Genomic DNA, 26,794 nt, shown 5'->3' on the forward strand with positions numbered 1-26,794 from the left:
ATGCTGGACTAAATGGGCCATTGCCCTCATCCAGCAGGTCTCTTCTTATGGTAACATCATTTCAATTTTGATAGCCTCTCTATCTTCCCAGTAATGAAGACAGTACTAATAAGCATCTCTAACAAAACTGATATCAATTGCCTTCTAAGTGACACAAATACTACAATAAAATGCTTCAGGGAAGTGCAAAACGCAGAATTAAAACCATAAAAGGCTTTGTGCATCTGATGGACTGGGCCTTAGTTCCCAAATGACTGCACCATAATCCATTTGTTCACTCTTTAAGGTGGAACTCTGGGTTTTTTGCTCCTAGATGCAAAGCAAGAAATTCTGGAGGATAATCAGTTGGGTGTTTTTAGGAGTCAGAAAGAGAGAATGGGACGAGGATGGGCAGTCAGCCAGAGGCTTTCCAAAAGCTTGAAGACTCAAGGGCAAGAAGATACTCTGAAGGTAGCGGGCTGCGTTCCAACATAGGAGAGGCAGAGGGAGTGCGATAAGGAACAATAATAGGCATGACTGGCAACTCTACTGTAAAATTGGCCAACCGCACAATTCTTTCCATATTCATTAGAGGCGGATAAACATGAAGTCCTGTGATATGGATGCATCAAATGAATGAGATCTGGGAGTCCTTGGCTGGCCAACAAAATCCAACCCTTTTAAAAAATGGGCACAAATGGAGAAAAGGGTGGAGGATGACTTCAGTTTACCAACGTTCTGCAAGCACACAGTGTCTTCACTGCTGATCATGAATATACAAAATAAGGCTCCCTGCAAAACTGGAAGCTGCAAATGTCCAAAGCAAAGAAAAGGGTAGTTGTCTGAATGGCTGTCAGCTATTCAGAAAACCCCTATAGGATTACTTTTAAGACTTAATGAATTTGCCTCTATACAACACAAAGGGAAGATTTGCTTAATTTCGTTATCCACCACAACACAGCACTTCCGAAGTTATTGATTAGTGAGATTGCATCCAGCCTACATGGGGCAAGGCATTCTCTGTGGCAGCCACTAAACTGGAGAAACTCTCCTGCACTTTCAGATTTAAAGAGTTGGTTTCTTATTTAAAATATATTAAGTTCCTTATTTAAATTCTTTTATCCATTTTGAAACTTCTGTAAGCATGAACAGGGAATTTTAAGCGTCTCTCCCACTATCTGACGGTGGAAGCAAAATATGCATAAGCCCCAAGATTCACATATGCATCCCATAAACCTACAGTCTGCACAACAGATCACTGTGTGAACTGCTCTCAAGATATGTGGTTCTCATTACTTTAGCCTGTCTGTCCTGTCCTTTATACATCTGGTCAAAGCACTAATCTTTTGAGCACTGCATTAATGCCAATGTCTGTCCATACAGACAACCATTTGCCAGTGCACATAAGCAACTGCTCAGCATACAACACTGACTACTGATGGGCTTTTGTGCTCCGCTCCTTACTAGTAACGTCCTGCTCTCTTGTAACTGCTGTTGATGAATTTGGTTGATGGATTTACCAGCAATTGCCCCAAACTTCTAGAAACCAAGTCTCACACTTACTTCTGCGTTGTAGACTACTCTTCTGTTAATTTCTGGTGCATAGATATACGTGTGCATAGACATATGTGTTCAGTTTATCCTGTATAAAGCAGCACGATCGAGAAGATAACCTGAGCCAGCAAAGGTGCCCGCACCTGAGGCTGTTGCTCACTTTACACAACAATGTAAAATTTACTATTACCTGAATAGCATTATATACTAGGGCAATGGAACAAGGATTGACTTTAACATGCAAGCCAAAAAGAGTCTATTTGAACAATTTATTAGTTTGCCTCTTTTTACAAGTTTAGAAAAAGAATCCCAGGATTTTTCCTCCTGTGTGTTTTCGCCTAGCTTCCTCGTGGTCCATGATGCCAGCTGAAGTTGTCAGCACAATGTACCTATTAAAAGGGTGAGGAAAATACCCGTTATGCTTTATGCTTGATTTCTTACCCATTTGCAAAAGCAGAAAGAAGAATTTAACCTCATCTTTAACAGGCAGCACATTAGAAAAATGTACTACCACAAAAACTAAATGCAAAACTGCTTAACACATATACAGATTAGATTCTTATGTGATCATTGCCATACTGGTTTGAATCCAGCTAGATCATCATGCATGCAAAACAACTTCCATAAGCACCAAGGAACTTCTCCTCCCTCTTTCCTAACAACAAATCTGCTCCAGAAAGTTAGGGGGAACTCCCAGAGCTGCTATGGGGGAGATGAGTGAGGGGAACCTTACACAATTAGTTGCATACAACCCACTGATTCTACCGAAAGCAAAAACTAATGTGCCAGAGTTAGCAGGTTAAGTGCTAGTAGTAGTTCAGGCTTTTGATCCAAAATTGTGAATAGACTCAACGCTATTCGGCATGCGCTTATCTTGCAATATGAATCTAGCACCAAGGAGCAATAGCTAAAGTAAAACGCACAGCAATGAAGCAGGCCTAATCACAAGCTTGGGCAATCCAGTTCTACACAGCTGATACTTACCCAAACTGACGTGAAGGTAGCAGGTTGTTCTGCCACTTTTCCAAATCCTTCAGTTGGACATCAAATCTGGGGCTGATCACACCACACTATCAAGCCAAACAAAGGGGGAAAGACTTAACCATATTTCTAATGTATTACTTGCAAAGTTGAAAAGTCATTGAACTGAAGGATGTGGCATTAAAGTATTTTCAATAAATTTGATGTGCTACCCAATTCAACAGGAAGTGGAACCAGGGAAAAGTGCCTGGGAACAAGAAATGTTTGTGGGTTCAGGGGCTGTGATTTATAGCCAGTTCATATAATCCTGAACAGGATCCAGATGGCACTGTCAGTTAGGAACAGGATGAAACCATCTTGCTTGAGTTAAGCAGTGTCTGAATGGGAGACAAACTGGGAACCCTGCCTAGAACACATCTGAGTTGCATGATGGAAGGCAGCATAGAAATGGATTTACATGATGAGTTACATGATAGAAGGCAGCATAGATGGCCGAGGGGTGATGGTGGCAAGAGAGGCTCTTCTCTGTGGTGGCCCCCAGCTAGTGAAATGACCTCCCTTCTGAAGCCCATATTGTCAATATTATCACCATCATCAATTAAATTTATATACTGCCCTATACCTGAAGGTCTCAGGGCAGTTCATGGAACAATGCGTTTTGATGATAGGCTGAGACACATTTCTTTACCTAAGCCTTTGGATGAGTGCGTATCTTCCCTCCTCCTACTCTGCTGTGTGCTGCAGTTCTGTGCTACTTTTGTTATTCTGATAACTGTGTTTTATTTTACAATTTCAATAACACACTGTTCTTAATTGTTATATTTTGCAACCCACCCAGCGACCATTTGGCGAACGGTGCGCTATAAATACAGATAACAAAATAAATAAATTGAAGCGCTGCCTCACACCAACATACAGGAGTTGAACAAGAACATGTCAAATGCAAACACTGGCTTTGTCACAAGCCGCAGGGCACAACAGAAACCTTGGCATTATGCTACTTTGACAGGGCTGACAGAAATGCCAACATTTCTGCCAAGAGGCAGAGGTACATGCCAGTCTTCAACTACACTAAGGTTGCGTATTATATGCAAATTGCCTTCTGTGGAGTGTGACAAGCAACTAGCCTTCTTCACAACTTTTGAAGCAGCAGAGATGGGCGAGGATTGTCGCGGCAGCTAAGAAGTGATTTTGCCTCCTCCCCATTGCCGAATTTGAGGAGGATGGAAGGGAGATGTTTGACTGCTGTACTAGCAGCAAGGGCCAGACAGCCGCATCCTATGAGGCTTAGTTTGGTCAGAATAAAGTACAGTGGTACCTCAGGTTACAAACACTTCGGGTTACAAACGCTTCAGATTACAAACTGCTAACACGGAAGTAGTACCTTGGGTTGAGAACTCTGCGCACTAGCAGCACAGCAGGCCCCGTGAGCCTCAGGTTAAGAACAGTTTCAGGTTAAGAACGGACCTCCGGAACAAATTAAGTCTGTAACCAGAGGTACCACTGTAGAGTTAACACTAAATACATTACTTATGGTAAATGAGCCACCGTAGCCGCTAGAGGACTGTGAAAATTTGTTTCTCAGGCTTTTTCGACTTGTCTACCTGTGTACTATCTGAAACCAGAGGGGCGCATTGGCTGCCAGATGTGAATATTATCATTATTTTCAGCTCTCTTGCCCCACTATAGCTTTCCACTTGATTACTGAAGTAGTGTTGTGCTTGCATTAGGACCAACTGACAAGTCACAAAAATGGTGCGCTTTTGAGTTCTGTGGGACCAAATTCTTCCTCTGACAAGATGTTAAAGAAAGCAAAAAAGGAGAAGGTGGGAAGAGGAAAATGTTGCTGGCACAGGGCTACTCCATTTCTGCTTTATTTTGCCTATTTTGTGATTTTCAGTTGGTCCCAATGAAGGTCTTGTGAATTTTCTAAATGAAGTCAAACAGCTACCGCCATTTTTCTTATTACTTCTAATAAGAAATTTGAAATCATTTATTTCAACAGGAAAGAAGACAGGCTCTGGAGGCCTCAAAAGCACACACACAATTTTGTGATATTCTGTTCTAACCATGGTTTTGTAATGTCTCCTATGAGCCAGCACAGCTAACTTAAACTTTTCAGTAAGAAATGATTCAGAACTTGGGTATGAATAGTTATATAATTTCATCCTGAATTTGTAATATCAGCCTGTAACTAACAATCAAGTCAAATATTTTGAAAACAAAGACAGAAAAAACATGTTCTGAAAACTATCGCAATACTCTTTTAAAAGTATAACAATATATACCGCCCTGTAACAATACTCTTAAAACTTGCAATATCCAGAACACAATGCACACATTAAAATTTGGTATCTAAAAGTGGCATGGAGAAGAAAATATAAATACAACCCATTTCAAAGATCCACCTGTAAGATGCTATGCCCTAACAGATCTGAATATATCAGTTTACCATCTATTTTCAGTTCTGGGCCTATTTACATTTGACCAAGCAGTCACAATACTAGGTAAGAAGAAGAAAATAAACTCCAATCTCAGGAAAAATTAAAAACTGAGAAAATAAAAGCCCAAGAATCACTGGCAATGTGAATGCATTAATGCACATCTCAATTCAATAACGTAGAAATCAAGTTAGAAACAAAATTATACAAATACAGTAGTAAAGTAAGAGTCTGCCTTATCAGATGTCTGGGTTCAAAGAGTTCAAAAGTCTCTTCACTGACTAGAACCAGCTCTCTAGTGTTTCAGGCAAGGAGTCCTTGCCATCTGCACCCAGAGATGCCAGAAGGTGAACCAGGAACCATAGGTTGATCGGAAGAGGCTTCCCAAGATTGATTTCAAAGAGGTCAAGGAGAAAGAAGAGGATCCATTGATGACAGCCACTTAGGTGGCACCCTAAAGGCTGTTCTCCAAGGATTTTTAAGACAAGCAGAGTAGATGTCTTCCGATTGCCAGTTTTAAGGTACAATGTTGTCAACTCAAGTGAACCAGCACAGCAGCTGTTGCAGAACATTCAAAGGACCAGAGGACCTTGAAATGATATTCCTTAAAGCTCCAGGATTCACAGCTGCTTCTTTTCAAGCCATTCCCATTAAGGACCTCTTAAAGCCACTTGCTTATAACAAAAGTTCCCGTTTGGTCAGGCATACAATAATATGAACAAAACACATGGTCTGAACTGGCCCTAGGACTAAAGGAAATTTTGCCTAAATACATAACCCACCTTCCCTTTATTCCAACCCACAAAGGGTGAATTTATCTTCCAAGATGTAATTCTGGCATTAAGTCCAGTGGGGCTTAAATGGAAGTCAGGTCCTACCTTGTTGAGTCTGCCTGTGAGATTAACGACAATCTTCCCAGCTCTGTGATCGTCAATGATCTCAAATTCACCTATGTAACCTGTGAACCAAAGAAAAGCACTCAGCATATTCAAACCTTTGCACCATTGAAATAGAACTAACGCAACCCATTCCTCCCTGTTAACTGAACTGCTTGACTATGAGGGTGGGATATATGAGCCAGTGTGGCATAGCAGATACTATTTGACTAGAACTAGGAACACAGGGGTTCAAATTCTTGCTGTGCCATGGAGACTTGGCTTGCATTTGGCAAGTTACTATTTCACACAGCCTATGGCATTCAAAGTGATTCAATTTGCAAAAACAAAACTGGAAGCCATTTTATAAAATCGAATGCTGCATGTTAATACAAGGATTACCATAGGTTTTTCAGGCTATTGTGCATGCTATCATATATATCAGCATACTTCGCTATTTCATTTAGTACAGTGGTTCTTCGTGTTACATACTTAATCCGTTCATAACAGGAAACTGCTCATAACATGAGACGCACTTTCTCGAATGGCACCTCCCGCTGCTGCAGCACCGCCGGAGCGCAACTTCCGCTCACATCCTGGAGCAAAGGTCGCAACAAGGGGCATCTACTTCTGGGTTAGCGGAGTGAATAACCCGCAGCATTCGTAAGGGGGATGGTACGTAACATGACGTACCACTGTATTGCTGCTTGTTTTTTTTTACAGAGTATGTACATGTAAGGACAGAGCCTTCTTGGCTAAACAATCAACTAATGATGAGAACAAAAATGGATGGTCCCTGAACCCCCTGGAGGAAGGACGAAGCACAGGTTAAAGAACTACTTGCACTGTACAATTTGAAGGAACAAGTTACTTGGCTTATGGTGAGCTGACCATTTTCACTGCCCCCAACCCCAAGTACGCTGCTTCAACCACAGTCATCTTCAAACAAAACTTTTAAGTAATTAAGCCCAGTTTCAACCTATACCCACATCTAACTTTGAATATAATATATTCACTGGCAGCTTTCCCAGCCAAGGTGATATCAGAGTTTAAAAGGCCAAAAAGCTGAATCTTTCCTGGACTGTTTTACGTATATTCTGTGGACTTACCATGCTTCATCATCACGGTTAAGAACCGGACAATAACTTTCGAGCATGGTCTGATGAGTACTTGACGTTTTCCACGCTTCTCAGCATTGTTGATGCTTTTTAGAGCATCTGCCAGAACGTTCATGCGCACCATGATGCCTGCATGGATAAAATACACAAATTTCAATGATAAGCCCAATTGCTAACATGTATCAGTTTTCTTTCTTCAAATGGTGGCTCACTGGATTGCGTCGGGATGTTGGAAGCAGCACAAAACATAGGGAGCTAATTAAAAGAGTAATCAAAACACACTTTCTAAACAAATGTAAGGATATTACACCATAGATAACAAACAGCATGTATTATCTGCTGTTACGGTGTGGCCACTCCAATTGCAAATAAATCGTTTAGTTCACTGGCCAGTTAAAGCTACAAGCTTTAATTCCCAAGACAAAGCAAGTTAAGAACAATTCTGCTCTTAAGTTTTGGATAAGGGTAGTAAGTTGATATAATAGCCTCAGTAACTGCCTACAGAAAGGGGTGACTGTCACAGTGAATAAGTAGCAAGTACTGAATTGCAAGGGCACTACATTGTGTGTATTTCCAGAAAAAAATAACTGCAACTGTTGAATTCTTTTCAAAGAGCTCTAACAACCCAAAATCATAAAAAGTGTAGATTCAGCGCAGCCTTGCAAACAAGTTCACAAGGTACTAAGCTCAAATGCTTACACAGTTACATCTGGTACAGTAGAAGTTTAAACACAAAAAGGATTAATTGCCTCCAATTCATAAGAACTGCCCAGGTTGGATGCTCTGAAGGCTATTCTTACTTAGGAGTTGCAATCAGGAGAGTATTTGCCCAGTGCTGTTCATACACACATGCCCCCTAGTGCAGCACACACAAACACTTCAAAATTTAAGAGCTGCTTATGAATGAAACAAGATGGTTTTGGGAGACTGTAATAGCTTTTTTGTGCGCAATTATCAGGCACTCATTGGGACTACATTAAGCTACCCTGCATCAAGACACAGAGACTAGATTGGGCATATCTTCAAAGTCTGTGTTATTATTCTTTTTTAAGTCACATTTCCCCCTAGAAAGACCTTTAACAGATTATGTAGTTGCCATGACTACATGGGGGTGAAGAGTAGAGTCCCTTTGTACTCAAAGGGACACATATATTATACTTTGCATTTTCAGAAAAGAAGTCTTATACTGCCTCTGGGGTTCTAGTCCAAGCAAAGCCCTGAAGAATTATATTCCTTAGCCAGAAAAACACAGACATTGCCAGGATTCCTTAATTTGGGTTAAAACAATTATCATATTTTGACACCTTGAACAAAGTCATATATTCATGTTAAGGACAAGGAGCAACAATGTTCAGGGGCACTATTGAATGCCAGTTGCTGGGGAGTCAAAGTGAGGGAGGCCCATTGCCCTCAAGACCTGCTTGTGACCATCCCAGAAGCATCTCTGAGAAACAGGGCACTGGACTTCACAACTTTGGTGTGATCAAGCAAGACTTACACAGCAACTCTTTGAATTATTAACACAGCAAGCAGCTCTGATGTATTTGCAGTAAGAATGCCACAAGAGATGGGCTTTTGTGTCGTCCCCCCACACCACTTACAAGTTTAACACAAGCTCGTGAGTGCAATACTTTCCCGAAGCCAACGATCCCCAAAAGGAAAGAGTTATATTGTAAGCACTTGGTAAGGCAAACTACCCGCTCCAGCAACTGGAATGCATGAGAAGCTGAGGGCCCCAAACTTTGCTGCCCCAGTGAAGCATCCAGCGATCCGGGACGACCCGGAGCTGAATGCCACCCATGTCGGCCAGCTATATCGCAGCAGCCTGCAAGCCACCCCCGCCCAAGCTGGTGCAGGCGCCCATGCCTCGCGAGGACCTAAAATGCAACCACGAGGGGCACATGGAAGCTCCACTACGTGCCCTGGGGCTTACACGCATGTAAAGTAAGTTGCAGCCCGAGCGCGTGAACACGCAGCCGTGCCCGGCGTTCTTCGCCCAGCAAGGCACCTTCTGCCTGCCGGTCAAGGCCTCCCCGGTCAGGCACAGCCCGCCAGCCCAGCCCTTCCTCCACTCAAAGCCCCAGACCAAGGCATTCCTCTCCCAACCGCTCTCCCCCCCCCCCGGCTCCGTTCAGGCGGCCGCCGCGAGGCCCAGGAGAAGCGCGGTCATCTCCAAATAAGCTGCGCAGGTCGAGCGGAGCCCCAGCTTCCAGGAACCGGGTCGACAGCGGCCCAAGGAGACAGGATGGGTTCGATATACGACGGATGCCACCCAGGAACGGCCATCACCCGCTACTCACCAGTGCAGCAATATGGCGGAAAAAGGAAGGCGGCCGGGCGAGCGCGGGGTGTTATGGGAAATCGAGGCGGCAGGATAACAAGGAAGTGGCGGGGGTTTCTCTCGCGAGATTACCTTGTTCCCGGGTTAAAATGCCTCGGGGAGATTTACGCTCAGCCAGTGCTCGTCAACGGCTACGCTGTGGACCGTAGAGAACAAAATGTAGAGATATCTTGTCAAAACAAAAAAAATTCCTTCCAGTAGCACCTTAAAGACCAACTAAGTTAGTTCTTGGTATGAGCTTTCGTGTGCATGCACACTTCTGCACACGAAAGCTCATACCAAGAACTAACTTAGTTGGTCTCGTATCTGAAGAAGTGTGCATGCACACGAAAGCTCATACCAAGAACTAACTTAGTTGGTCTTTAAGGTGCTACTGGAAGGAATTTTTTTTGTTTTGACTATGGCAGACCAACACGGCTACCCATCTGTAACTGGAGATATCTTGTGTTAAGGCTGAATCGACACAAAGGGCTCAATTTTCTGATCTTTTAGGATGCGATCTTCTGCGTACTCATTTGGGAGCAAACCTGTTGAAATCACTGGGACGTCGCTTTGAGTAGATAGCTGCAGTGCTCAGAATGTCTTTGAGCTGGATTTTCCCAGGATTTTTTTAATTTTTTGGCAGCAGCTTCTCCACTCAGAAACGGAAAGAATCCGCAAACCTATGCATGCCACATTTGAGGGGAATTCTTAAAAATAAAATTTTGGAAGCAGAAAACATTTTAAAGTGCAACATGTCTGCATGCAAGTCAATGAAGCGCAAGACTTCTGTGTTCAACGGACCGCTGGATTCAGGCTTGATCTCTCGATAAATTTTACATAGGTGATTATATGAGTTAGAAAAAGTACTTCCGCCAAGATTTCTCAACGGCAGCTACCCGGAAGTTGCCGACACTACATTTTCCTATCTCTGTGGCCTGAAGGCAAGGCGTCTTCAAACAGCTCGGCAGGAGTTGGCAGAGAGCGGATTCCCAGCCGCCCTTTCGGTTTTGGTATCCAGTAGCAACCAAGAACGCTTCCGGAAAAGGGGCGGGGCCAGGCGACGGTTTGTCGGTGCTCAGCCTGTTTCTGTCACTGCGCGGCAGGACTCCGTCGCATGAATTCATTCTACTGTATACGCACTACACGTTTTATCCCGTTTCCTCCAGGCCACACACACGCGAGTTGCTCCAAGGCACCATATAGGGATCTTCCCTTTCCTCCATTTTACTCTCACAGCCACCTTAAGTGAGATAGGCTAGGGCACAGTCCATAGCTGTCAACTTTTCCCTTTTCTTGCGAGGAATCCTATTCGGAATAAGGGAAATTCCCTTTAAAAAAGGGAGACGTTGACAGCTATGGCAGAGTCCCCCAACCTTGGGTTCCTCAGGTACCGTACAGTGGTACCTCGGGTTAAGTACTTAATTCGTTCCGGAGGTCCGTTCTTAACCTGAAACTGTTCTTAACCTGAAGCCCCACTTTAGCTAATGGGGCCTCCTGCTGCTGCCACGCCGCCGGAGCACCATTTCTGTTCTCATCCTGAAGCAAAGTTCTTAACCCGAGGTACTATTTCTGGGTTAGCGGAGTCTGTAACCTGAAGCATATGTAACCTGAAGCGTATGTAACCCAAGGTACCACTGTATTTTAATGGGAGTACAACGCCCGCCGCCCTTGACTATTGGATAAGCTAGCTGGGGATGATGGGAGTTGTAGTCCAAGGACGTCTGGAGACCTAAGGTTGAAGAAAACTGGGCTAGACTAGGGTAACAGAGACCAGGTTGCCTGGCCAGTTTCATCAATGATTTGAACCTGCCTCTTACATGATTCATGTTGCCTTCTTGAGGGTAATGAGGCAGATCTGGTGCTGTGCCCCGAGTTTTGGTACCATCCAGAAGCAGGCTGAAGCAAACGCCTCAGGTGGTGGAATCCGTGGGGTAGCGCCCCACCCACTGCCGCCACCCAAGAAGTGAGGGCAGGTTCCGGCAAGCGCTCTGCAGTTATTCTAGTGCAGTCGCCCCCATGGAAAATGTGACACGTTCTCAGTCCTTTATTTAAGAAGCATGAAGGGTTCCCCACCCAGGCAGCTCCTCTGTCTGTCTCCGGTTAGGCCTAGCATGGGGAATCTTTCTCAGCCAGAGGGCTGTATTCCTTTCTGGGCAACCTTCTGAAGGCAGAAATGAGCACAGGAACAAATGTAAATGTTAACATTATTTATTAACAGCATTTATATGTGGCCCTTTAGGCACAAAGTCTCCTAAGAGGGGCTTGCAAAAATCAACAACCTAAGTTTACCTTTGTACAGTAGTTTCTATGCACTCACAAATCTTTCTCCATCTTCCATCCAGAGAAGGAAGAGGAATTATGAAAGTTCAGTGACACATTTGAGACAGGCAAAAATAATTGGGGTGTGAAGCAGTGCCAGGGGAGAGGGTGTGGCTGGGGGGGTGTTTCAAAGTCCAGGGAGATAGCATTTGGCCCCTTGGCCTGAGATTCCCCAGCTTGCTAGGCCCTATAATGTTATATAGATGTTACCAAGGAAAATACTCAGAAGATGCCAAACCACTTTCTTAGGAAGGGATAAAAGGAAGTCTCAAGCAGATGAGGAAATATTTTCAGCCTCACAAGATTGAGGCATGAGGCATTTCCTAAAGAGACAGTTTTACCAACACTGAAAGGATGACATTATGCAACAGAGTGGAGGATAACTTGAGGGGAACCTAAAGGCCTCAGCAGCAGCCTTTAGAGGCAGGGGTAGTCAGATGGTAGTCAGAGTAGAATCTACTAGTAGATCTCTGGTGATGATTGGCAGTTAGCTCATAAACGGTTTGTGCTTGCAAAGGAGCATCACCATCAACCAAAAGTCTTTTTCTCCTCTTAAACTAGCTAGCTCAAATCAAGAAAGCCTGGGAAGTCTGAAGATTTGTCTTTAAAAGGGGGGGGGGGCTCTAGATCTGGTAAGGAAAATAAATTTAAACTGAGTATGTGCTGAAGGCTGTTATGCTATTCTACATCTGCATTCCTGAGCCACTATTTTCCATCTGGCTCTGTTTGAAAGTTCAAAACTGAATTCTGCCCACATGTGTCTTAAGACATCAATAAGTTAGTTCCAATTTTGCTATGACTTTATTTTCCTGGTTAGATGAATGGAGAAAAGCAGACAGGGGCCTTACATACACATTCAATAATTGCCATTTTTTCCTTCTACTAGCATTTTTATTCAACTTTTAGCTCTCTAGATAATACATTTATTATCCATCTACATTACGTATCAACGCAATCAAAAGTAAAGCAGCAGCATTAACCAAAAAAAGGCTGGTACATGGAACTTATTTCCCCTCCCTCCAAGTCTTTTCTCTACCTTCCCACCCTACATGGCTCCCTCGTAAATCATATTACAACATTGCTTTCCCTTCACGTAAAACACTGCACTCCTACCCAAACTAGGTAAAGTTGGTTTAGTTATCCTGTCTAAAATAAATACACAAAATCAGGGAGTGGGGGGTGGGTAGGACTTATGGGAAAGTGTGATGTTTTTGAAAGAAACCTGTTCCTGTCACTTAAGCTATCACTAAATCATTCCAAAATAGTTTTATATTTCACCATTTTGTTGCTAGTGCCCATAACTGCTAGATACAGGAACTGCCATCACAGACTTCCAATGACTAAATATAATTCATTTTGCAACTGTAAGTTCTCATTTTTCTCAGGATTTGTGTGCTGCTTCTAATGTCCAAAATGAAGGTATATTTTCAAATATGGTATCCATGAATGGGAGGAATACTTACTACAATGATAACTAAGTTGGCATACCGAAATATTTCAACCCAAGGAGCAGTAATAGGTAATGTTGCTCCTTCCACCTCCGGAAGAAAACCTGCTTCAGGGATTTCTCTTTTCACTAGCCTTAGTAAGAGGCTTTGTATCTTCTCCTAAGGCAGAGATCTTGTGAGGTTGCTCTAATGAGTCCGAAAATGGTTTTCCATTTGTTTGGAAAAACAGAATGCCCTGACTAAGAGTCACATGTCACAAGAGATCCAACATAGGCATGTTTAAGTGTTGAACGCCACCCTAGTGTCCTTATGCAGATAAGTTATCTGCACCATGTTACATACTAGTATGGCAGTAAAAAATGAGCCACATCCCACCCCTGGCTTTCAAAAATGTTAGATGTGCGTGAAGAGAGAAAGACTGCTTTTTAATGTTGCGAGCCAATTAGTAAGAGAGTGATGATAAAAATAATATTTGTGTTACTTCTAGTTAGAAGACTTTCTATTCCTTGCTGCCAATGCTGCCAACACAGTTATGGCCTTTCGGGCTTCACTATAGGCAATATATCACAAGAGCAACTTAAAAACTTTGTCCTTTTGAGACACATTTACAAAAAATGTGTACTGAATTACAGTGTTTCAGAGAAAACTGAAAGGTTGTGAACTTAGAATGAAAAGCAACTACAATCTGTAAAGCAGTAATGTAAGCAGCAGATCTCATTTTGTCAAAAAAGATAATAATGAAACAAAAAAGTTTCAAGATTTCTCAAGTCTATATTTTCAAACGTAAGATAACACTGTTCATCAATTTACAATTAAGACAGAAATTTGCCTGTAAAACGGAAATTTAAGATGCCTATCATTTTAACAGGTTACAAACTTTTACTTAAGAAATGTGTAGTAAAAACAAAATAGCATTAAGAAAACACAAATAACTCCAGAGACTTGTTGGCAAGACAGACGCATCACGTATTTTCAACATGATTTTATATAAGACCATATTTTTAAAAAACTACAGACATGTTTCACAACACCACAACTAGAGCTATTTAAATAATAGAAGCAATGAAGTTGACTGTCTGTGCATCCTGACTTAAGTTTTTTCATTCAGTTTCAGTGCAATTAAGTTGCATTGCAGAGCTACAACTACAACTGGGATTCAGAGTTTAGGAGCTTTGTTTATTCAAATCACCTGTCACCTACAACATCGTACATTTAGCAATTTAATTTAGAGGGCATTTTGAAGTAAATCTAGACAGTCCAGAGGGTCCTTAAAATGCTCAAGAGGAATGGAAAATGTTACCCAGTTCACCACCACCAGTTGTTATTGATCAGTCTTATTACAGTATTGAAGTTGCTAGTCACACTTACTGTAAGAATAACTGTCCGTGTTAGAAGACTATTAGTGTGTGACTGAGGGACCATACAGTTCCTGTTTAAACAGCGTAAGAAGGGCCCTTATTTAAAATCAAAAAGCGATGACTGAAATAAGCACTTCTATACTATTAAACACACAATAATTCGTTGAATTGTTCCCAGAACACAATTATACTATAGAGTGAATTAGCAAGCAATGTTTCATTCGTTTTTCTTCTCCTTTTGCTTCAGGAGTTTGTTGACCTCCCTTTTTGCCATTCCAGCATATTTTGAAATTATTCCGTGCTTGTTTAACCCAGGAAACAACAAGAAGCAGCTCACTAGGGGAGTAAAGAAGAAGTTATCACCAACTATGTTCATTTGCAAATTCATCCCCCATACCGACTCATCTAATTTATGTTGCAATCGCTTCATTATAGGCATCCCAACTACAAATATCTCCCCCATTCTCTACTGTGGAAAAATACAGCAATATATTATTCTGCACCACTTACCAATAAGGTAGGTGAGGAAGAGGTTATGAACTTGCTGTCCTATCCAAGCAATCACAGCTAAGGAACAGAGCATTGTCATGAAGTACTAGAAGAGAAATAAGAATGGTAGCAGTCCTTAAAAGTAAGTTATGAAGGCATGATAGTTACCTCTCTAAGTACTTTCCCTGCTGCTATTAAAAGCAGCATTATTGATTTAGCATGGATTCTGAATGAGTGAACAAACAAACACACTTAGCAGTATATCTCATTCACTTCAGTGGAAATTTATTTCAAGCAAGTAGGTTTTAGGAGCTTAGTTTATATTGTTATTGGCTTGCTGGGTGCATTAGGACGATGTTATAAATTGCAGACAGGAATATATTTGCATACCACTACAATAACTGTCCTAGAGACTATGAAGCAAAAAACAACAACCAAAAAGTGCCTGAAACAAAAGTGGGGGAGGGGGGGAGAGTAAAATACTCAAATCAAGATACCATAAAAAGCTCTGATCAGATGGTGTGTGCACTTACTAAAGCATTTTAGGTAAGAAAAAGGGATTTTCATTTAAAAAACAAATATACATGCCAGTCACCAAAAGCATTTGTTTTTGTATATGTAAGGCAGAATGGATTTATAAAGCAACATCCAATTTGCAATAAGGATGAAACATTTTCAGAGAAGCACATATATTACCATTTTAGGCTTTTCCTCCTTAAATGTGAAAAGACGTTTCCACCAACCAACAATTCCACGCCGTGTTTTTACCAGGTTGCTACAAATTTCATGGAACCGCTGCTGTTGCTCAGTAGTCCTTTAAAGAAATTATTTTGAACAAAACTCTTGATATTATGGTCTCGCCTCCACTTTAGAAACTGCACATGAGCAACCATTATCATCTCGACCTCCCGCCACCCAGTTCAAAATTTGATGCCATTTTAATGTCCCGTTCATATATGTAAAATATATATTTCTTTGATTCTCTACTATAACTATTCACTGTTAGGGTGATCAACAAATCCAAGAATGAGAAGATCATATATATTTTAATGGACTAAAACTTGCATTAATTTGCAGTTGACATGTGTTCTGAATGACCAGATATTATGAAGAATTTACCATTAGCTGCAAATCTGTGTCCTATTCAGCAAATCACCATTTCCAGCAAAGAGGTTCTTCAGCTGTCTCAAAACTTTCAGTTAGATGGCAACATCTTTATATATATTTACACCCCAAGAATCCATGACAGCCAGTTGTTTAAAGGCTACAGCTCTGTTTTTAGTCTACTATCAATGTGCATGGTGCTGTAGAGAGTAACATAAGGGGGGCGGGAACAGGAGGAAAAGATAGGTTCCTGCCTCAATGACCTTGCAGTCTAAACATAATTATACAAGCAAAGGTATCAAACAGAAAAAAGAGACAACCGAGCCTTTAGTATACACAGATATTGTTGCTCTAGGTCAGGCATAGGCAAATGGTCCTCCAGATGTTTTGGGACTACAACTCTCATCATCCCTAGCTAAAAGGACCGGTGGTCAGGGATGATGGGAATTGTAGTCCCAAAACATCTGGAGGGCCGAGTTTGACTATGCCTGCTCTAGGTAGTAGAACAACACTAGTTATGTCAGAACACTAGGTAGAAGAATTTTTGTTCAGGACTGATGCACATAGTTAACACTGAATATATGTTGGTTCAATTCTATTCTTGCTAAATTTTATACTTAAGGGACTGTCAAACAACATACCATTTACTGGAGCCAAAAATTCTAGGAGCAAGAGCAGGTACAAGGTAGTCAGCCAAACAAAGCAGCATAACAAAGCAAGAAACACCTGAAAGAACAGATGGGTCCAAGTAGTAGATCATCCTGTTGGGGCAAGAAAAATGTTGTTATCTAGCGGCAAAACATTTAACAATGTGATTAAAGGAGGTGTGGAGAAGCAGCAGCCTCCAAATTTTATTTTGAAGTACCCAACTCCCATCAGCCCCAGCCAACATAGCCAGTGGTTGAGAAATAACGCCTCAATTTAGTTTCTGCAATGGCATAATCACAACAATGGGAGAGTAGGTTGGAAGGAGAGAGAAAATGGAAGTTTGGAAGGAATAAAAAGTTGTTGCTCTTCCCTATCATTTCCAGTTAATAGGCCCTTCTATGAAATAAAATGAATAGGAATGCCCCCAAGTTTGAACATATATTTGGTTTGTTTATAGCAGCATTGTTTTTCCAGCTGCATAAAACTTCCCATGTACTTTTTATACAGCAGAGCAGTACTGAGAATTTCAGGAAAGTAACTACTAGCTTAACTGTCTTTAGCATTATTATTTTTTGTAACTTTCTCTCCAATAACTTACAGAAAGATGAAGGAAACTACAGCAATCATAGCAGGTGGAAACCATGGTTTTTCCCAACGAAGGATTTTGTCTGTCACCAGAATCACTTCACCCCATCCTTGCAACTGCTCTTCCAAGCTAGCTGTCTCTGCAGCCTGTGAATAAAAGCATTTTAACATATGCAATTGCCCCAGGCAGAAAAATGCTTACACAATGCATATGCTTCATTGGACATGTAGGCTATCTTATGTTAGACAATATAACAGCTTTATCCTTACTTTGCTTTACAGAATATAACTCAGTTTTTTATGTCTGCATCCTCTTAACTGGTCCTTTTAATTTGAAGCTTTATGTCTATCATGCAACAAAATATCTGGTTACTCCCAACTAGGAGAACAGTGCCATATTCCTAGGATATATTTCTACATACTGAAACTTCAACCCAGAATTCCCATGAGCAGAACAGGATGCTCTGGCTAGAGCAAAAGGGTTGTGGATGCAATTTACACCAATTCTTCCTTCCTCCTGCAGCGAATGAAAAGCTGCTCTAGAGGTTTGGGGATTCCTTAAGGTCAGAGGGGAAAGGGGAAATTGACAGAAATTGTCTTTCCCACATTCCTCAAGCAGGACCCTCTTCTAGAACCACAATGTTAACTCTAGATCCAGTAGTTAGGATTTTTCATAACAAAGAGCTATTCTACCTGCCATTTATTGTTATGGCACCATTCTGTGAAAACTGCTCCAGGACCTTATTTTGAGACTTGTTCTGATTCCAGCTTGGATATTAGGATAAAATTTATCTGGCTTATGGAGAACCCAAATCTTATGATCTTGAACTTGGGCAGCATGAGAAAGTAACTCAATATAAACAAAATATTTAATGTCTTTTTTTTGCAAGCAATATATATTTGAAATTAAACTGTTTTTACATTATTTATTATCCTAACAGTGTTAAATGTTATGCAAGGTTCTGTGTGCAAAACTGAATTTACCAAAATTTTAATTAACTCTGAATAACTGTTACTTTGGACATCCTACACAGCTGTGTTTTGTACTGGCTGCTGTCTCAGCCCAGGACCATAAACTGAAGATTTGTGAATAGTACGTAGGTGAAACTTTCATAATGAACCATGAAGGGGGTGGGGGGGGAGAGAGAGACCTGCCACTGAGGTCTACACACTGTATAAAACTCCTCCTAGTCTAGCATGTTTAATGCTTCCTTATTTTGAATTCTAATTTCTGTTCTTCAATTTCTGTCCATTTCCTAACATGGCCTTCTAGATCAGCAAGATATAGCGAGTTCTAGCCAATAAATTTTGTTTCTAAACATTTCTCTCTTCCCTTGAAGCTTAGATCTGTGAATATTCCATCGCGCACACACAAACCCTTAACTCATGTCTTTGAAATGATTCAGTCACAAGACAAACTAAACTGTTGTTCTGCCTGGGTTAAAATCTCTCCTTCCCATCAAGTTCACTCAAGTTATATTGGGCCATCTATGCGCACACAGCCTCAGTGGCTGCATAGGGCCATTATAAAACAGGGGGAGACTCAAGTGCACTGTCTTCAACTCAAAAAGCAGGGTATACTAAGCATATGACATAGTGAAAAATGTAGCAGATAACACTGTGGATACAAATGATCTGCATTTCAAACTCAAAGAAAAGGCACACACAGTATCTGCGCTCCTCTGTTCATCAACCATAATGCTCAGTGCTGTGCACCTGACTTTCAACCACCTATCCCTGAAGCGCTGCAGCTCCTTTGACAGCCTAAACAAAGCACCCTGCTTATTTCTGCTCCTATTAGCATAAGCAGGCTGGCCAGGTGTGTCTCTAATACTACAAAGGAAGATGACATAGCAGAGTCCTACTGGAGAAACCGGAAAATGAAACCTGATCTTTTTCAAGATGGCTTGCCTAGAATATTTTTTAATGTATTATTTGGTGGGAAGAAAAGCCTCCATCCCTACCCATTTATAAGGAGGCTATTTTGCCTTTCAGCTCTCCAATTCTGATCCCATGTTCCTACAAAACACTACTGCTGCCTCTGCCAGCTTCTAAAACCTTGTGCATCAGCAAAATATAATGGGTTCTCTCCTGATTTTGGATCCTTCCACAGCTCTCAAAAGGCGAAATTTGAGGTGACATATTTACCTTGGAATAAACCCAATTTACTCAGGCCTTCATTCTGAGTAAACATGACTAGACCATGGGGTGTTATTTAAGTTCCAGAAGGACAGTTTCATACAGCCAACACACAAACAACCTTGGGGCACCTTTAAGGCTTATGGTGGCAGAAGCTTCACAGGCTAAAACCCCATTAATCAAACGCACAAAATGTTATTATCCATCCGTATGTGTGTGTATATATAAACACACACACACTTATCTATTTACACACAGGTGAGTGTTAATACAAATATGCACATACTGATAGGTAACAACGTGTGTGTGAAAGAAGACATTCATACACACACCATCAAACAACCACTTCGTGCATCCGACGAAGCAGCCTTCAGTCCACAAAAGCTTCTGCCATCAAAAATCTGCGGGTCTTAGAATCGCAGAATTGTGGCGTCGGAAGGGGCCCGAGGGTCATCCAGCCCAACCCCCTGCATTGCAGTAAACCTAAGTCTTGAAGAGCGCCATAAGATTATTTGGGGTGCCTGTTACACTTTCGAAGTTTCCTCACTTCGCCCCTTGCAGCCCCCTCTACTCTATGAAGCAGTTCGCAACCTCCACCCCTCAAAGAAAGAGTTGCACAAATGGCGCAAACCTCCCACCCACCCCCACCCCCACTTTAAAATAACGCAGAATAGGAATGGCGGGGCTGGGAGTGGGGGTGAAGAGGCCGCTATGGCAGCCCCGCAAGACGTGCATGGAGACAGAAGAGCCAGCCCCTCCCTCTTCCTGCGTAAAAACAAGCGCCCCTCCGCAGATGCTCCTCGCAGGACACAGCCCAAGGAAGCACCCCCGCTTCCTTCCTTCCCACTTCTTGAGGGAAGTGAGCGCCTCAACTCGCCCCCCCCCCCCACCCAATGTGCTTCGCCTCAGCGCTCACCCACCAGCTGGTTGGTGCTCCTATTGTCGCCCTCCGCCATTTTGTGTGGCCCAGACAGCTGCTTTCGGCAGACTCCTTCTCTCCCACCCCTCGCAAACCGTCACGGGTTAAGCCCCGCCTCCTCCGCCTAGCCTTCCAGGCCACGCCCCCTCCCGAAGAAACACCTCCTTTCTGCTTCCCCGTCGGCCTCGCGAGCAAGAACCCTTCGCCGCCTCGCCCTCCTTCCCCTTTTATGAGCTCGGCGGCCCCGCCCATCCCGCCTCCCCGACGCTTTCCATTGGATAAGGCAGTGTTTCCCAACCTTTTTTGGGCAAAGGCACACTTGTTTGATGAAAAAAATCTTGAGGCACACCACCATTACAGCCCTGTGACGTCAGCGCGCAGCGTCACGCCGGGAGGGAAGGGCGCCGGGGCGCTGCTGCTGCTGCTGCCGCCGCCGCTCCCGGCAGGCATGGGGCCAGCTGAGGCAGCGGCGGCTGTTGTGGTGGTGGCGGCGATAGTGGGCGGAGGAGGGGGCGGCGGCGGGGCCGAGGTGGCCGGCGGCGGCGGGGGAGGCGGCGGCGGGTGGAGCAGGAGGGCGGCCGAGGCCGGTGAGGGAGTAGGGTTGCCCGGGGCTTGAGGAGCCGTCGCCGGGAGTTGCTGCTGCTGTTGTTGCTGCTGCTGCCCGGACATGCCGGCCTCCTCCTCGTCCGCTGTCTCGCGCTCCTCCCTTTTGCGCGAGCTGCCCCGCCGCCGCCCCATTGGCCGGGTCCTGTCAGCTGATCCTGTGTTATTTCCTGTGTGTGTGTGTGTGTGTGAGGGGAGAATGGAGAGAGAAACCTCGGCACCACCACCGCGGAGCCGCCCCCGGCTCGACGCGGATCCTCGCCGCCGCCGCCCCGCCTCTCGCCGCCCGCCTCGCCCGCCTCCCTCCCACGGCACACCAGGCAACGTCTCGCGGCACACTAGTGTGCCGCGGAACACCGGTTGGGAAACACTGGGATAAGGACCATCTCACTCCCCTAACCAGCGCCCTCTGCCCGTTCGCTTTTGAATTTGGACCAATCAGCTCCCTCCTTCTGCTCGCCATGACTTCGGGCGCGTGAGGAGAGACGTCGCGTTGTTCCTTTGACGTCCCGCAGCAGAAACCGTTTAACGGGTTTTTGGAGGGGGATTCCGGAGTGGGGAGGTGGGGGTGGGGAAGGACTCCTTAGCGCCTTTCCAAGTAGAAGCAAACTGGCCCCTTATTGGGGGAGTTGTTCCCACAGGTTTTCCCAGCTGGATAAATGAGTCTTTGCCATGAGTGTCTATTTTATGCATTACTTATTACATTTATTATTTTTCCTCAAAGGAGCTCAAGGTGGCCTATGTGGGTTCTCCCTCTCCCTATTTACAACAACCCTGTGAGGTAGGCTAGGCGAAGAACCAGTGACTGGCCTGAGGTCACCCAGTGAGTTCCACAGCTGAGCAAGGGGTTTGCCAAGTCCGAGCAGAGCCAGGGCCTGAGGTGTTGGTGCTGAGCAAGGCAACGTGGGTGGAGCAGGCCAGCTGGAAGTACCTGTATGAGTCAAACCAAAAGAAGTACCTTTATTAATCAAACGAGGCTTGCAGTTTGGAAGTGACAGGAGGAGAGTGAGAAGGGATCTGGAAAGGACTGGTAGTCTTTACCTCTCCAGGTAAAGAGAGAAGGAAGTGATGGAGAGAGATCCAGGTGACAGCTGAGAGGGAAGGGTCCCACAGATGAAAGGTGTAGCAACCATCCAGTGCTTGCAATTCTGGTGAGCCTCTAGAATGCTTTTCCACAATATTCCCAGTACGTTTCCAAGCACAATTCAAAGTGTTGGTGCAGACCTTTAAAGCCCTAAACGGCCTCTGTCCAGTATATCTGAAGGAGCATCTCCACCCCCATCGTTCTACCCAGACACAGGTCCACCGCCGAGGGCCTTCTGGCGGTTTCCTCGCTGCAAGAAGCCAAGTTACAGGGAACCAGGCAGAGGGCCTTCTCAGTAGTGGCGCCCTCCCTGTGGAACGCCCTCCCACCAGATGTCAAAGAGAACAACTACCAGACTTTTAGAAGACATCTGAAGGCAGCCCTGCTTAGGGAAGCTTTTAATGTTTGTTGTATTATAGTATTTTAATTTTTTTTTGAATTCTCTTTCTCTCATACACATATTTTATATACTACCATTTGTTTCTGTGTTGAGTATTAGTTTGATCCTAAACCTATGCTTTCCCCACTTCTGTAACCTACTATGTGTTGGTAAACCGAATTGCCATACTTAAAAAAAGAAAAGAGAAAAAAAGACCAGGAATAATATAGTACATTCAACTTGATTCAAAAGCCCTACATTTTCTTGATAAAAGGGGCATGCTTGAACAACAGCAGGAGACAGACTGCAAAGTCTAGGTGCATTTATCTGGGAGTCCAACTAATGCAAAAACCTGCATCCTAACATAGGTGATTTTAAACTCATTTCTCCCCCAACAGCTTCCAACACTCCTCTGAAGTTTCAAATATAGTGAAGGCTGAAGATGAAAAGGGGCAGGTTCTGATGTTCCCATTTGGAGGGGGGGAGCAGCAGAGAGAAGCAAATTTTGTGTGGTTAGGAATTCCTAAGTCCAATGAATCAATGTGAACTTTCACAATAACGTCCAATTAGATTCTGCAGGATGTTGCAGTTGTTAATTCTCTGTGCATCCCCTTGAAGAGCTCATGCTCGAAATGCATCAAAGTATATATTATAAATGTCTCATTACACACAGAACCAACCTACTAAAATATATTCCCTGCCTGCTTCAAAGCAAACCATGGGAAGCCCCTGCTTTGGTATGCACTTCATTTTTTCCACTTTGTGCTGTCAGTGATTTGCTGCTGATACATGGTGCCCTCCAGATGTTGTTGCACAATGGTTGCTTAAATGTGCAACCGTAACTTTTGCTTTAGACACGTTTGTGTGGATTATATGCATGACAGGCAACTAGCTGCAGCTTTCAAATCTACCGTATTCCTTGTGCTGAGAGCCAGTGTGGTGTAGTGGTTAAGAGCGGTAGTCTCGTAATCTGGGGAACCGGGTTCGCGTCTCCGCTCCTCCACATGCAGCTGCTGGGTGACCTTGGGCCAGTCACACTTCTTTGAAGTCTCTCAGCCCCACTCACCTCACAGAGTGTTTGTTGTGGGGGAGGAAGGGAAAGGAGATTGTTAGCCGCTTTGAGACTCCTTAAAGGGAGTGAAAGGCGGGATATCAAATCCAAACTCTTCTTCTTCTTCTGATTCCCCTCTGTGAAAGAGGTGGTAACCTTTCCCACAATTGCAGAGGTTACACATGCTTGGTACCATGATCACTGCACACTGCAAGTTAGAGATCTAGAACTTTGAATGTTACTGCAGTAAAGAAAAGAATGCCACACAGGGAATGAAGAATACAAATAGATTTTTGAGCTTTATTACATTATGCAGTAAAGACCCCTGTCTCCATACACATTTCTGGATAGTGTGGTATAATAATACATGAATCACAAGCGCAGCAGCCTGCCCTGACCCCTGGTTCCCAAAGGAAAGAAAAACATGTTACCACCTTATCCCACTCGTATTTGGATACAGACTGCTCATTAAGGATGTTTCGTACAAGGAAAATAAAGGTACACTCACCAAATGCTTGGATTTTGCCTTAACTGAATTTTACTGAAAAGCAAACCTCTCACTCTTGCAATGCTAAGAGCGAAGTTCCAGAGTACTGAGTTGGAATGCATTTACTCACAAGCATTAGTAAATATGTAGGCAGTGCACATGACATGTCTAGGGCAGGTAATTAAAAGGAGATAGCTAGCGCCTATGTGGAAGACTGATACCAGTATCAAGTCAATTCTGTATCAGATATTCTGAGGAAGTCAAAACAATTTTTCCACATTATAAAAACGCTGGAATAATTAGCTTCTTCTTGTGCTGGACCTTAATATATATTTGATAGCAACTCTTCAAAACAAAGGCCAAAGCTCAAACTCCGATAAATAGGCTGCATCAATTAAAAAAAATTAACTGTTGGAAAGGTTTTTAAAATCCTTAAGAGACTAAAGAGGAAGTGATGGGAACATTTGATTTGTCCTCATTTAACGGCTTTCAAAGCAAATTAATTAAGTTCACATAGCCCCACAAGTTCAATTTGGAAGTTTAGATTCAAGTGGTGCCTATCAAAACATGACACCGATTAGTGATAACTGAGTTAAGAAGCAGTCTGTTCTTTCCTAAAGCAAAGTTAAAACAAGCTCCTAAGGTAATGATTTTAGTGAGCAGGCAAGTAAAACACTGAGGACATATGGAAACAGACTGATTTAAAGTGCCGTTTTAATAGCAACTTTTGTCACACCCATAGTTCAAAAGTGCAAGGTAGGTTTAGGAAAACTTGCTGAGAAATTCACAACTGAACACCACCTATTGGAAGTCATATGGAAATGTAACTTCACACAAATCTTTATACAATTTCGCTTGAACAAAAAAAGAGATAGTCCACTTTAGCTTTGTATTTATGTCTATCTTTAAATTCCCAGATTGAACTGAAACACTATACATTTACAAGTGTAAATCAAAATTTGAAATGAATCAAACAGCATAAAACTACCTCCACTAGAACTTGACTTTATTGATTTTCTGTCATCAACAATGTAAAAGAGTCTACTTAGATATTCTAATCATTTTTAAGGTAAAGATTACATTGGAGTACCTACGTTTACAAAAGAAACTACAGCAAAATCACAGTAGAATGTGTTTTGGAGGAAAAGGTTTGAACTACAAAAAGGAGTGTACACTGCAAGCAGAGGGAGGTGCACATGAAAACCAAATGCCTGTTAGATTCATTACTTTGAAATGCACAGTGAATTTGGGGAAACTGTACATGATAGAATCACAAAAAATCACTTTAAAAGAACCAAAACTCCAACCATTTGCGTTTGATCAGCCAACACAAAAGATTTGCTTAAATGTTCAGCGTTCCCTGTGCTTTTGGAAAATTTGGTTTGCAAAAAACAAAGAAGAAATGATTAATTTGACTGAACAGTGAAATTACAAGGATTGAAATAAAAACATATTAGAAATACATCTAAAGAACAAGAATAAACCAGAAGTGGGAAAGAACTTTAAAAAAAAAAAGACACAAAGGCTCTCTCTTCTCAAAGAGGTTCTTCCAACACAGCTGACATGCAGCTCTTTGCATTTTCAGTCCATTTCTGAAGTTCATTCTCATGTAGCATTTATTTATTCATTTTTTGCACAAACTGGTCAACTCAACCAGCACTGTTGCCAAGCAACAAGAGCGACTCAAGAAACTCAATCTCTCAAATCTTCCTTTGCTGCGATTTCTTCACGGCCCCCTTTTTTCGGTTTCGGTTTCTCCTGGATTGTTCACAGGGTCAGGTGGAACTGGGTTCCAAATCACTCTGCGGTATGTAGCATTCCCAATTTCCTTTCTGCAGCTATGTTTCCCCCCGACACGATTGCAGTTCTTCTGTAGCAGAAAGACAGCCGTGTTGTTCAGGCGGTGAGCTTTCACCCTTGACCCTGGGGGTTCCAGGCCATTGTGTTTAGCGTATCCCTGAGTGCAGCTACTCTGCAGGACTCACTTCCCAGTGCACCGAGATTGCCTAGGTTTCCTCACATTAAGCCCCAGAAAGGCATCACCACCGACTGTGGTGCTGCTATGGATGCCTGAGGCCGAGTTGATTCTGCTGGATGTCTGACCTCGCTGAACCAGACTGACCTGCTATCTTCCTGTTCATACCCAGGCTGTCCAACCTTCATACAGCTGAGCCAAGTTATCTAGATTAGTTGCTTCCTTAATCACATAGTCAACCTATGAAATTGCAATGTAAAATAAGTTAGGGCTTTGGATTTTGTACATTCAGAGAACTTCAAGACCACCTTTATTAGCATGTTCAGCAGCAAGTTTGTCCACCATTACTTATCAACAGTTTATGTTAGAATTTTAGGAAAACCAAGGTTTACTCCTTTAACATTTATAGTCTATGTACACAGCAGACACTACTAAAAACTGTAAGTGGCCAGGTTCAGACCTAGGACCAAACCATGTGGTCTTTACATGAATGAGCTGGCAAGAGCATCAGGACCTAGGATAGCTCAGTGGGTAGTGAGTTCAAGCCCCACATTGAGTAAAAGATTCCTGCATTGCAGGGGGATTTGGACTAGATGACCCTTGGGGTCCCTTCCAACTGTACGATTCTATTATTGTGCATGTGAAAAGGAATAAGATTTAAGGCTGCCATTATCGTGCCTGAACTCAGCAAGTGGTAGTTTGTTAAAACCATAGGTTTCTGTTTAACAAGCCAGAATATCCAACCTGGATCCCAGCTTGATATCCTGCCTTGTTGGACTGATTTGAACAAAACACACATACCTCGTTTGGATACAACCAGCTATGGTTAAAATATGTAACAACCAACCATTTTTACATGTCTAAAACAAGCCAGCATGTCTCCATAGGTTATGAAAAATTCCCATTATTTTTGCAAGCTGAAAGACAGTTTAGCA

The 26,794-nt window shown here is 42.9% G+C and overlaps 3 protein-coding genes across 4 annotated transcripts in view; all 3 read right to left on the minus strand.

Annotated features, from left to right (window-relative positions):
• Positions 1–1,788: 1,788 nt before the first annotated feature.
• On the minus strand, positions 1,789–9,390 carry RPS15A (ribosomal protein S15a). The gene is made up of 5 exons (XM_028705884.2): positions 9,249–9,390; positions 6,940–7,077; positions 5,834–5,913; positions 2,518–2,603; positions 1,789–1,922 (listed from the first exon to the last, which is right to left on the minus strand). Exons 2-5 carry the CDS (start codon positions 7,070–7,072, stop codon positions 1,829–1,831), a joined length of 393 nt encoding a protein of 130 aa, XP_028561717.1. The 5' UTR covers positions 7,073–7,077; positions 9,249–9,390; the 3' UTR covers positions 1,789–1,828.
• A 4,399-nt stretch (positions 9,391–13,789) lies between these two features.
• Positions 13,790–20,550, minus strand: ARL6IP1 (ARL6 interacting reticulophagy regulator 1). 2 transcript variants are annotated; one of them, XM_028706055.2, is made up of 6 exons: positions 20,278–20,550; positions 17,236–17,369; positions 16,631–16,750; positions 15,582–15,699; positions 14,907–14,991; positions 13,790–14,732 (listed from the first exon to the last, which is right to left on the minus strand). In XM_028706055.2, the coding sequence occupies exons 1-6, from the start codon at positions 20,530–20,532 to the stop codon at positions 14,614–14,616; spliced, it is 831 nt and encodes a 276-aa protein (XP_028561888.2). In that variant the 5' UTR covers positions 20,533–20,550; the 3' UTR covers positions 13,790–14,613. The 2 variants fall into 2 exon arrangements, with proteins under 2 accessions (XP_028561888.2, XP_028561889.1); XM_028706056.2 differs by having other exon boundaries at positions 20,282–20,436.
• A 3,120-nt stretch (positions 20,551–23,670) lies between these two features.
• The window catches only part of SMG1 (SMG1 nonsense mediated mRNA decay associated PI3K related kinase), a 74,558-nt gene continuing 71,434 nt past the window's right edge, over positions 23,671–26,794 (minus strand). Inside the window, exon 62 of the mRNA XM_028706847.2 lies at positions 23,671–26,099. Within this exon, the coding sequence (XP_028562680.2) occupies positions 26,022–26,099 (78 nt within the window). The 3' untranslated portion in view covers positions 23,671–26,021. The remainder of the gene's footprint in view (positions 26,100–26,794) is intronic.

This window comes from Podarcis muralis, chromosome 14 (genome assembly GCF_964188315.1).
Source record: "Podarcis muralis chromosome 14, rPodMur119.hap1.1, whole genome shotgun sequence".
Lineage (NCBI taxonomy): Eukaryota > Metazoa > Chordata > Lepidosauria > Squamata > Lacertidae > Podarcis > Podarcis muralis.

Excerpts from the sequence above, each read along its gene's own strand:
- ARL6IP1 (XM_028706055.2), bottom strand. The coding sequence starts at position 20,532 with ATGGGCGGGGCCGCCGAGCTCATAAAAGGGGAAGGAGGGCGAGGCGGC. Across the intron at positions 14,992-15,581 it reads AGGAGGAAAAGCCTAAAATG|TACTTCATGACAATGCTCTG; the intron begins GTAATATATGTG and ends TTTCTCTTCTAG. Across the intron at positions 14,733-14,906 it reads CTTCCTCACCTACCTTATTG|TGAGCTGCTTCTTGTTGTTT; the intron begins GTAAGTGGTGCA and ends TTACTCCCCTAG.
- RPS15A (XM_028705884.2), bottom strand. The coding sequence starts at position 7,072 with ATGGTGCGCATGAACGTTCTGGCAGATGCTCTAAAAAGCATCAACAAT. Across the intron at positions 5,914-6,939 it reads AACCGTGATGATGAAGCATG|GTTACATAGGTGAATTTGAG; the intron begins GTAAGTCCACAG and ends TTTGGTTCACAG. Across the intron at positions 2,604-5,833 it reads TCACAGGCAGACTCAACAAG|TGTGGTGTGATCAGCCCCAG; the intron begins GTAGGACCTGAC and ends TTGGCTTGATAG.